This window comes from Hippopotamus amphibius, chromosome 16, assembly GCF_030028045.1.
Source record: "Hippopotamus amphibius kiboko isolate mHipAmp2 chromosome 16, mHipAmp2.hap2, whole genome shotgun sequence".
Taxonomy (NCBI): Eukaryota; Metazoa; Chordata; class Mammalia; order Artiodactyla; family Hippopotamidae; genus Hippopotamus; species Hippopotamus amphibius.
In genome coordinates, this window is record NC_080201.1 from 46,673,532 (window position 1) to 46,684,796 (window position 11,265).

Here is an 11,265-nt window from a genome sequence, read left to right on the forward strand (position 1 = left end):
AGAGAAGCCACCGTAATGAGACGCCTGTGCACCACAGTGAAGAGTAACCCCTGCTCACTACAACTGGAAAAAGCCCGTGTGCAGCAACGAAGACCCAATGCAGCCAGTACATTAATTAATTAATTAATTTTAAAAAATTGAAGGAATCCCCTCTTTGGATACTTAAAACAATGCATTAAAGCATGTCACAAAGTACAAAAAAGGAGGCATTCAGCAGAGCAAAAACAGGAAGCAGCGGGCTGATTGTCCTTACAAGAGGGCAGGAAAACTCACTCTGGAGCTCACAGTTCCAGGAAATAGAGCTGTTTGAGCACCCAGACCCTGCTCTGCATGGGACTGAAGAGGGCACGCCCCACCCTGGGAGACCTGAGGGGATGCAGCTGCATTCTAGGGGATCTGGCAGAAGTTTGGACATGAAAAGCCAAAAGGTCATCCACTGGGAAAATGTTAACCAGGGGACCACTCTGGGTTCTGCCCGCATCATTGCTCTTGGAGCGGGGAGGAGGTTGAGAAGATTGTGCTTCACTCAACAGCCATTCACCAGTCTCCTTTGTTGGCCAGGGGTAGGTGAGCCTGTTTCTCCTCCTGCTCCCACTAACCTTGCCGCTCACCCCCAGGAGACAGGCAGATATTAGAAAAATAATAATAACAATCACAGAGTTGCTTTTGAAGTTCTGCTAGGATCTTGGTCTTCCGAAAGATCAAATATCAAAACCCTTTCTTCCATGTCATTGCTGTGTATCTCCGAGCCAGAAGTATTTGGCCCATCTTATCTAATTTATGTAACTACCTCGGGAATACAAGCAAGGCTTTGCATTCATGGTGAGTGTTTATATCTGAATATTCACTTTCAAATATAGAAAGCCTTCTGGATGTAACTTGGAATGGAAAGCTGCATATGTGGTTTATAGGTTGGCATTCTTCCAGTCAAGTTGAAGGAGAAATGTAGTTATTTTTCCACCATGGTTATTCTGCAAGTAAATTGCCACCATAATTAACAATGATCTTGATGGCCATGAATTCTGTATTCAGAAATAATTATTGTGAATGTTCAGATAGTGCTGTAAGTAGAGAATGGATTTTAGTTTCTGCAGAAAAAGTAATACTATTTAAATCCTGCAGTTATTTAGTGAGCAGCTGTCCCAGTTCTACTGCTGTATAACAAACCACCCCAAACTCTGTGATGTAAATTAGCAACCATTTTATTATGCTTGTGGATTCTGTGGCTCAGAAAGTCAGAGAGGGGAGCAGCAGGGACAGCTCTGCTCTATGATGCCCAGTTCCTCAGCTGGAGAGACTTGGGTGGACAGGGGCTGCTATGCTCACAAGTCTGGTGCTTGGGCTGGAATGGCTCAGAGGCTGGGCTTGCCTGGGACCACCAATGCATTGGTCTGTCCAACTGGCCAGGGCTTCCTCCCTGCCTGGCTGCCTCAGGACATGTGGACTTCTCACGTGGCTCGGGGCTCCAGAGTCAGCATTCCAGCAAATGCTGCCTTTTAGACCCTAGCCTCACCTCTTTTCTCCTCTGTTGGTTGAAGCAATCATAAACTTGCCCAGACTCAAGGAGAGCAGACAGAGACAGACCCCCACCTAATGGTGGGAGGCTAGTCAAAAAATTCAGGGTGTGTTTTATTTTATTAAAAAAATATATTTATTTAGTTGTGCCGGGTCTTAGTTGTGGCAGGTGGGCTCCTTAGTTGTGGCGTGTGAACTCTGAGTTGCAGCATGCGTGTGGGATCTAGTTCCCTGACCAGGGATCGAACCCAGGCCCCCTGCATTGGGAGCGTGGAGTGTTAACCACTGTGCCACCAGGGTAGTTGCCAGGGTGTGTTTTAGAACTGCCATAGGAACTTATTGACTGTAGAGGAATGGCTGGCTGCTGATAAAGTGGAGAAGTTATCCCTCACTAAAGTGGAAGATTTGCCTGCGACAATTGTGGATAACAAAATTGTGACAGTAACACCTTTTTAATACATTTTCAGGGTTTCTTTTTTTTTATATCTCAAAGTTCGTTCTAAGGTAATGATATTCAGCTCCGGGCATATCTTGATTTTAACACTCAGCTAGTCAGCATTTGGCCAAAATGCCTGTTTGTCGCACCTCTAAATAATACTCATTTTTATAGTAATAAGCATATTCATTTTTTGAGCACTTCCTATGTGCCGGGCACTGCTGAGAGTTTTATGCGTGTTACTTCAGTATTCCCCAAAGTCAGATGTCTGAGTGTGGCTTTTTTAGCCTTTACTATTCATTCATTCATTCATCCATTCATTCAGCTAATATTTATTGAGCATCTATCATGCGTCAAGCACTGTTCTAAGCACCGGGGACAGAGCTGGAGACAAAACAGACAAAAATCCCTGCCCCATGGGGCTGCCTTTGGGAGAGACAGACCAGGAACAAATACAGTGGTACCATTTGCATTATTATTTTATTTAGATCATCTCTTTCCCCTTCTCTCTCTTTTTTGCTTTCTCCTTTTTTCAACTTAGCCTTGACTTTAACAGTAATATTTATGAAACTGTGGACTTCATGTGGCAGTGGCTTACTTTTTTCAATATAAATCAAACATATTAGATAAACAAATACTAATAAGACAATAACAAATGCCTCTTCGTTGCCCTCCTATACGGTCCTGGAATTCCAGCACTGGTGGCGCATGTGTCACTCTTTGGGTTTAATCCTCTAACAAGCCAGGAGGGCTGTGAATCTGCTCAAGGTGGCACATCTGAGGGGGCAAAGCTGGGACTGGGACCATGACAGGGACATCTCAGGAGATGGTACTGAGCTGCCCACTCCCCCTCGGGGGACCACCCTCTCAGGTGACCAGGCTTGGACACTGTCGCCCAGGATTTCCTGGGGCCCCCAGGGACACCTGTGTTTCCAGATGCTGGGGGTCTTCTGGGGATGAAGATGGGAGGCCTTAAGCAAAGATTGCTCAGGGTGGGGGGCGGGTGGGGGGCAGGTGATGGGCCTGGATGGGAAGGAGCCTGCAAGTCAGGGCGTGGCCAGGTGCCCCTCTGTCCCTCCTGGTTTGACCATGTGAAGGGCTGGCTTGGGGATCCCTATGTTGAAGATGGAGTCCCCACCGCCTAACTCTGAACCTCCTCTGCCAGGGCAGCCCCCACCCATCTCCGCAGATGCACAGTCTGAGTCACCTGCGCTTTATTCAACTTTCCAGGTGGGTCTCTCCTTCTGCCGGTCAGTCCCCTAGTCATGTTCCCAAATGCCCAACTATGAGCTTCTGCCACAGACTCTCCCATCGTTCTCTGCAGACATCCCCCTGGGCCCCTTCATCTCCCCGGGCGCACATCTCGACCACGCCCTCCGCACATCACATGCTCCCTCAGGACTGGGAGGCTGTGAGTCCATCTTTAACCTGCTGGGGCCAGAGCTGGCAGGGCCTGGGAAGGAGAGGCGCTCTGCAGTGTCAGCTGTCCAGCCGCAGCAGAGCTCCAGCGTAACTGCCTATGGACTGGCTGACTCGTGCTCAGGGCTGCTGACGGCGCGGGGCGCCCCTCCTGGGCCTGGGTGCCTGTGACAACACAGCCCGCTGGTAAAGTCCTGAAAACCGTCTCCTGTCTCCTTCCTTGCCCCACCCCCACCCTGCAGCCTCAGCCAGACCAGACGAGGACCACGATCCCTGGGTGCTTCCCAGGCCCCCTGGATCCACGAACAACGGGGTGGCAGAGCTGAGTTACAGGTCCCTACTCGGGCCCCCACCTCCGCTCCAGGTACATGCCAGAGTGGCCAGCCAGTCCATGGGCCCCCTTGGGGCTGCTCTGGCTACTGCTGGTGGGTGAGTGGGATTGGGGGCTCTGGAAAAGGGTCAGCTGTGGTGCGTGGACCCCAGACACTTCTTCCCCTTAGTCCTGCAGAACCAAGTGACCTGCAGCAAGGAGCGAGGAGGTGAGGCTGAATGTGCTCCCCAACTTGGTGAGGGGACGGGACTAGGGGGCAGGTAGGACCTAGGGGTCTGAGGGAACATGGTCCTGCCCGCAGACCCGTCGGGACCTGACCCTGACCTTGGAGACTGAGGGAACATGGCCCCACCCTGGGAGGAGGGTCTGAGGGGACGTGGCCCCGCCCTGGGAGAAGGGTCTCAGGGGACATGGCCCAGCCCTGGTGGGGCTGGGGACGCCTCAGTGGTCTCGGTGTCCCCAGCCTTGCTCCTGGACCCCTATGAGCTGGAGCATGGAGATAAGGTCCTCCCTGCAGAGGACGATGGCTTCTTGGAGGAGCTGCAGCTGCAGGAGCCCTTTGAGGTCACACATAGGGTGGCCTATGTGAGTGCCCTGACCTCTGACTGTAGGTCCCTGGGCCCCATCTTCACCCTGACCCCACCCCTACCTCATCCTGTCTGTATCTGTTCCTTCCTCTTTCTGGGTCGTGTGTTCCATCCTCCCTCGGATCCCTGACCTAATGATACCCTTCTGCCCCTCTCTTCCTTTTCCACCTCCCCCAGGTCTACACCGATGGGCTGGTGTCCTTCAGGGAGCCTGTGACCTGTTCATGCCTAAGGCATTTCCCCTAGAGATGGGCCAGGCCTTTGCAGCTCCATTCTGGGAGGATGGGTCACATCGAGCAGGGACCACATGTGGTACCGGCAGAGCCGCCGGCCGAGCTGCTGCAGCAGGCAGCCCGAGACCTGGCCGATGCCTTCCCCCATGGTCCTCCCACCCCGTGTGCTCTGCTCGTGGCCATCTGGGACCAAGTTCTCTTTTGGGGGACGCTTGGCCCCTAGGTGAGGAAGGGGGTGGGAGAGAAGGGCCCAGGCTGTGGTTCTCTGGTCCAGGCCCAGGGAGGAAGGGTCTGGTTCCTAGGGAGAGTGGGAGACACCATGAGGGAGAGAGTGAGGGAAAGAGAGAGATAAAAACAGCAGGGTGGCCCAGTGGTTAAGACTCCACGCTCCCACTGCAGGAGGCCTGGGTTCAATCACTAGTCAGGGAACTAGATCCCACATGCACGCCGCAACTAAGAGTTCACACGCCACAACTAAGGAGCCCATGAGCCGCAACTAAGGAGCCCACTTGCAGCAACTAAGACCCGGCAAACCAAATACATAAATAAATATTTTTAAAAAACAAAAACAAAACAGGAGGGTAACGAGAAAGAGGGCGAGACAGAGGGGAAACTGCAGGGAGAGAGAAAATGGGTGACAGAGAAAGGCGCACAGTGGGAGAGAGATGGAGAAGGAAAGACAGAGATGCAGCAATAGCAAGGGCAGTGAGACCATCAGATGGAGGGAGACAGAGCAAAAGACAAAGAAGAGGACAGATGGGGGTGGGGCATGGGAATTGGGAGGCTGGGGGCAGAAAAGGAGAAGTGGGAAATAGAGACCGAGGGAAAGCGAGAGGGAGGCTGACACCCCTCTATCCCGCCCCTTTCTTTGTTACACAAGGCTGACTCTGGCTCCCGCTCCCTGGTTCCCTGACTCTAGCCACTGGTTGACCTCCCTGGCCATCCAACCTATGAACCCACTGACCCCGCTGCTTCTTCCCCATCCCTTTTCAGTCTCAGATTTCAGGTTCCCCGCTGGCCTACACTCCCACTTCCTGGGCCCTCCCTCACCTGCAAACCCCGTGTCAGAAGCCTCCCCTCTCCTCCTGTACTCACGCCTAGGCAGCGGAACACCTCTGAGTCACCTTCTTACCTGGGATCATGAACTTGAAGGGTCATTTTACCAGCCCCCAGTTACCTTCCCTGGCCCCTTCTCCCCTCAGACCAAATCACCTCACGCTCGGCTGTGGTGATCTCGCTTCCTGTTGCGCTGGGGAACGTGGGCAGAAACCCTCTTGGGAGCCGCCACCCTGCCTGCACCTCTGCCCGAGCCCCTCTGCCTCCCAGGCTGTGGTGATGGAAGACGGTCTGTGCTCTTGGCTAAGCCTCACCCCGCGATTCTTCCTGGATCTCGCCCAGAGATTCTTTCCGCTCCCCTCTTCCGCATCTCTGGTTCACAAAGGAGGCCCAGACCAGCAGCAGCAGCACCTGAGAGCGTGTTTGAAATGGAAATTCTTGGGTCACACCCCAGACCACCACTCTGGGTGGGCCCAGCAGTCTGTTATTATTTTTTTTTTTCTTCACATCTTTATTGGAGTATAATTGCTTTACAATGTTGTGCCAGTTTCCACTGTAAAACGAAGTGAATCAGCTGTATTTATACACACATCCCCATATCCTCTCCCCCTTGAGCCTTCCTCCCACCCTCCCTACCCCACCCCTCTAGGTCATCACCCATCATCGAGTTGATCTCCCTGTGTTATGCAGCAGCTTCCCACCAGCCATCTATTTTACATTTGCTAGTGTGTATACGTCAGCACGACGCTCTCACTTCGTCCCGGCTTCTCCTTCCCTCCCTGTGGCCTCAAGTCCGTTCTCAGCGTCCCAGCAGTCTGCTTTAACCAGCCCCTCGGGGACTCTGATACTTGGGCCCCACTGATTTAATTCCATGATATCAGTTTGCCTCTTTTTAACTGGCTCCTTCTCACCACATTCCAACAGGCTCTGATTTGCGCTTCCCTCGGTCCCTCGGCCCTGCCAGCTCTTGCCCCCTTTCTCAGACACCCTTTACAGCAAACGCCCACCAGAGCTGTCGGTGCTCGCTGCCTCCAAGCCCTCTCTTTCCATTCTCTTGAACCCTCTCTGCCAGGCTTTTGTCCCCCTTCAACTTCATGCCTCCCAAAAGATTCTTTTTTCCCCTCTTTGGCCGTGCCACGCAGCTTGCAGGATCCTAGTTCCCCTGACCGATCAAACCCGGGGCCCTGCAGTGAAAGCGCAGAGTCTTAACCACTGGGCCGCCAGGGAAGTCCCTCTCCAAACCACTCTTTTTTTTTCCTTTAATTTAATTACTTAGTTTATTTTTGGCTGCATTGGGTCTTCGTTGCTGCACACGTTGCTGCTTTCTTTAGCTGTCGCGAGCGGGGGCTACTCATTGCAGTGTGCGGGCTTCTCACTGCGGTGGCTTCTCTTCTTGTGGAGCACAGGCTCTAGGCGCATGGGCTTCAGTAGTTGCGGCACAGGGTCTCAGTAGCTGTGGCTTGCAGGCTCTAGAGCCCAGGCTCAGTAGTGGTGGGGCATGGGCTTAGTTGCTCCAAGGCATGTGGGATCTTCCCGGACCAGGGCGCGAACCCATGTCCCCTGCATTGGCAAGCAGATTCTTAACCACTGCGCCACCAAGGAAGTCCCTCCAGACCACTCTTGAAGTCCCCCCAGTACCCCGTCTAGCTGTCCATCCTTCGTCCATGTCCTACTTGACCATCAGTGGCTTTAAACACCACCCAACACCTCTCTCCTCCCTGAAGCACCATTTTCCCTGCTTCTAGGACCCTAGGCTTCTAGTTTTCCTCCCACCTCTCCAGCTGGGTCACCTCATCTGCTGTCACCCTAAACACTGAATGCCCTTGGGCTCAGCACACCCCCATCTTCACCCACTCCTTTGGGCACATGTTCTACATTTTCTGCAGTAAATACTCCCCTACCCCTCTCAAGAGTGTCACGTAACCTGACCCTCACCTGACAAGTGCATGTCTATCTCAAATGCCTCCCACCAAGTGCTTCCTCCAGAGTCTAACTGTGCCAAGGCCCGCGACCCCAGCGCTTCTCTGCCCCTCTCCATCCCCGAGGCCGGGCTTGCTGTCCACGCACGGGACTCAGCCACCCGCCTGGTCACGGACACCAGCCTGGACCTATGGATCCAGGATGGACATCTGGAGCTTGTGGAACTGGAAGCTGAGGTCACTGACACCAAGGGCCTGTGTGGGCCCGAGGCCCTGACCCCCTGGGAACACCCCAGTTGGAGCCTGGATCATTCCAGGCCAGCTGGCAGGAGGTGGGGTCCTGAGCTCAGAATGGCCCAGCTGCCCAGCCCACCCGAGGGCCAGGTGTGCAGGTCCCAAGGCCCATGGGCGGCTCTCAGAACTGACAGGCCCCTTTGCAGCCTGTGCCTGGACCCTCCCTGTGGGCCCATTCATGGACAGCTGTGTGGAGGAGCTGCGTGCAGACAACGGGAGCCTGGCTGTCCTCTGTCAGGCACTTGCTGCCTTCACCCAGGCCTGTCAAACTATTGACATACCTGTGGGCAACTGGTGTGGTCCTGACTTGTGTGGTGAGCTGGAGGGAGATAGTAAAGAGGAGGTGGGAGCTGGATCCAAGACCACTGTGTACAGTTGCACAGGCTGTGAACTGCACAAAAACATCTGGCCCTGTTCTGGGGTCTGAGAGGATACAGCCCTACTGTGTGTATGTGTGTGTGTGTGTGATGGGGTGGGGTGGGGGGGATTGTGTTGAACCCAAAGCTTGATGCTCACCTCTCCCCTGCTCCCTCCCTTCTCTCTGCTTGCTCCAGAACAATCTTGCCCTGAAAACGGCCACTGGGAGACATGTGCTGATATCTGCGGGGCCAGCTGTCCACACGAGGAGGTGCCTCTGACCTGCCACAGCCCGTGCCGTGAGGGCTGCGTGTGTGATGCCGGCTATGTGTTCAGTGGTGGGGCTTGCATGCACTTGGCCCTCTGTGGCTGCCCCTGGCAAGGCCGTGTCCTGCCCCTGGGGGCTCGAGAGCTGAGCTCCAACTGCCGTGAGCTGTGCGAGGGTAAGGAGGCTGAGTGGCCACCTCACTGTGTCCCCCAGGCTTGCAGAGATGGGGCCGCATGTCTCCTGCGTGCTGGGGCCTGGCGCTGTGGAGTCCCGAGAGGCAGCAGCTGGGTGTCAGGTGACCCCCGTTACCGCACCTCTGATGGGGCCACCTTCACGACCCAGGGGGCCTGCCCCTACATGCTGAGCCATACCCGTCCAGTTGGCCTGGGGGCACTGGCGTTCACTGTGTGGGTGGACAGTGACTACCTAAGCCCCGCAGCCCGTGTGACGCGGCCCAGCGGGTCCAGGTGGATGCCCACAGGGTGAAGGTGATGACGGAGGCTCAGACTCCCGGCAGGGTTCAGGTAAGCTGGGGCAGGGCTGGGACCAGAAGTCCAAGGGGGACAGCAATGCCCCTGGGGGCCTGAGGGGACATGGCCCAACCCAAGGGTCCTAAGGGAGTCAGGGCTCACCCGGGGGTGTCTGATGTGGACATGGCCCCGTTTGTGTTTCCAGGTGAATGAGACCCAGGCCCACCTACCCTTGCCCCTGACCAGCAACCCCGTGCATCTGTACTTCCGTGGTTCTGGGGCGGTGCTACAGACCAAGGCTGGCCTCCTAGCTGCCTATGACTGGCGCCACCACTTACGCGTCATGGTGCCCGAGACCTGTGCTGGGGCCCTCTGTGGCCTGGCGGGGGGGAGCTTCCGTGGCTCCAATGGCTCCCTGCTGCCCGACACATGGAGGCCTCTTCACGATCAGCTGCAAGAATCCGGATTCCCCAGCCAGCTCCTGCATCACGGGCCCCACCCGTCTGTGCCCACATGACAGGGAGGCCCGGACCCGTCCCTGGTCTTCTGTGGGCTGCTGGGGACCCACAGCAGGGCCCTCCAGGCCTGTGATGAGCCAGCCGAGGCCCAAGCCCACATGGAGAACCACGTCCACGACCTCTGTGCCACCAGGGACTCCAGGGAGCTCTCACGTGCAGTGCTAGGGAGTCACGCCCAGCAGTGCCAGTGGCAGGGCCTCCCCGTGCAGCCCTGGAGACACCCAGTAGACTGTGACGAGTGGCCACTGTACTGGTTCTCAGGGCGTGGGCGCTGCCTTCCTCTCCATGCCAGCCAGGAGTCTTCTGCTTGCTGGCTACAGAAAACTAATCAGCTCACTTTGCTGACTTATGTAATTAATGATCTAAAAGTAGTTACTTCAGGCCTGTCTCAGTCTGGAGTTCAAACAGTATCATCAGCCCTGGTTTCCTGCTTCCTGCCGCGTTGGCCCTTGTCTGGACAGGCTCACCCTGAGAAGAGTAGCTCCAGACCTGCAGACACTCAGGTTTCAGCCCAGCAGGAAAGAGAAACCCTTAGTTGGGAAGGCCCAGCACAATTTCACTGTATCTCAGTGGCTGTGACTGGCTCCTTCTTGAGTCAATCACTGGCCGGGCTCGGGGCTGTGGGGTGGGATGATTCTCCAATTGGCTTCTGCCTGACTCCAGGCTCTGACCCTAGGGAGGTTGTCTGGGCAGAAGCTGGGGTGAGGTTAGCAGCGGACAATGGGTGCCGGCTGGTGCCCCAAAGACAAACATGCACTCTTCTCCCCATCTTTGTCCTGCAGCTGAGCCACCTTTGTCAGGAGCATTAAGCCGTCTTTCAAATATTTTTGATAATGACCCACAGTGTGAAATACAGTTAGTTTGGGGACCCAATTGTATTCGTTTTCTATTGCTGCTGTAGCAAATTGCCACAAACTCTGTAGCTTAAAACAACAAAAATTTATGACATTACAATTCTACAGGTCAGAAATCTGACACAGTTCTCATCAGGCTAAAAATCAAGGTGTCTGCAGGGCTGTGGGCCTTTCTGCAGGGTCTAGGGGAGAGTCATCTTCTTGCTCATTCAGATTGCTGCTGAATTTAATTCCTGGTGGTTGTAGGACTGAGGTTTCCATTTCTTTGCTGGCTGTAAACTGAAGTCTGTCCTCAGCTTCTAGAGGCCTCCCACATTCCCTGGCTTGTGGCCCCTTTCTCCATTTTCAAAGCCACTAACAGCAGGCCTGGTCCCTCTCATGCTTCAAATCTCTCCTGCCTCTTTGTAACCTTCCTGCCTCCATCTTCCACTGTCAAGAACTCATGTGAGTACATTGGGCCCATCTGGATAATCCAGGATAATCTCCCTCATCTCAAGGTCCGTAATGTATTCATACCTGCAGAGTTTCTTTTGCCATATGATGTAACAGGTTCACAGGATCCAGGGATTAGGCCATTATTTGGCCACACCAGTATGTACATACACATAATACAAAGTGTCACCAAATAGTTGATGCTCAAATACTTTCCATTCTCTTTTTTTTCCGTTTTATTTTTTAAAAGCAGGGATTGCCCAATATAGCTGTACAGTCTTTAGGTTGAGAACATGGAACCCAAAGCCCACCTGCCCTGGTTAGAATTCGAGCAGCACCACTTCCCAGCTGGGTGCTCTTGGGAAAGTCACTTAACCTCTCTCTGTGCTTCAGTTTCCCCTTTAACAGAAACAGATGATGCTAATAGTACCTTGCATGTGGGGCTGTTGTGAGAATCTAATAGATTAATATTTCCTGGCAATACAGTGAATGCTGGTAAGGATTAGCTGTCATTATTCAATTAATTTATACTCTTCACCTTAGGGAAAGACACTGCACTGATGTGACTCTGCCCTC

At 54.0% G+C, this 11,265-nt stretch overlaps 1 protein-coding gene across 1 annotated transcript; it reads left to right on the forward strand.

Moving 5' to 3' along the window:
* The first annotated feature begins 446 nt into the window (after nucleotides 1-446).
* LOC130838068 (zonadhesin-like) lies at nucleotides 447-10,875 on the forward strand. The gene is made up of 7 exons (XM_057710841.1): nucleotides 447-567; nucleotides 3,117-3,181; nucleotides 3,613-3,734; nucleotides 3,871-3,909; nucleotides 8,345-8,793; nucleotides 8,847-8,939; nucleotides 9,091-10,875. Exons 2-7 carry the CDS (start codon nucleotides 3,141-3,143, stop codon nucleotides 9,400-9,402), a joined length of 1,056 nt encoding a protein of 351 aa, XP_057566824.1. The 5' UTR covers nucleotides 447-567; nucleotides 3,117-3,140; the 3' UTR covers nucleotides 9,403-10,875.
* Nucleotides 10,876-11,265: the final 390 nt, after the last annotated feature.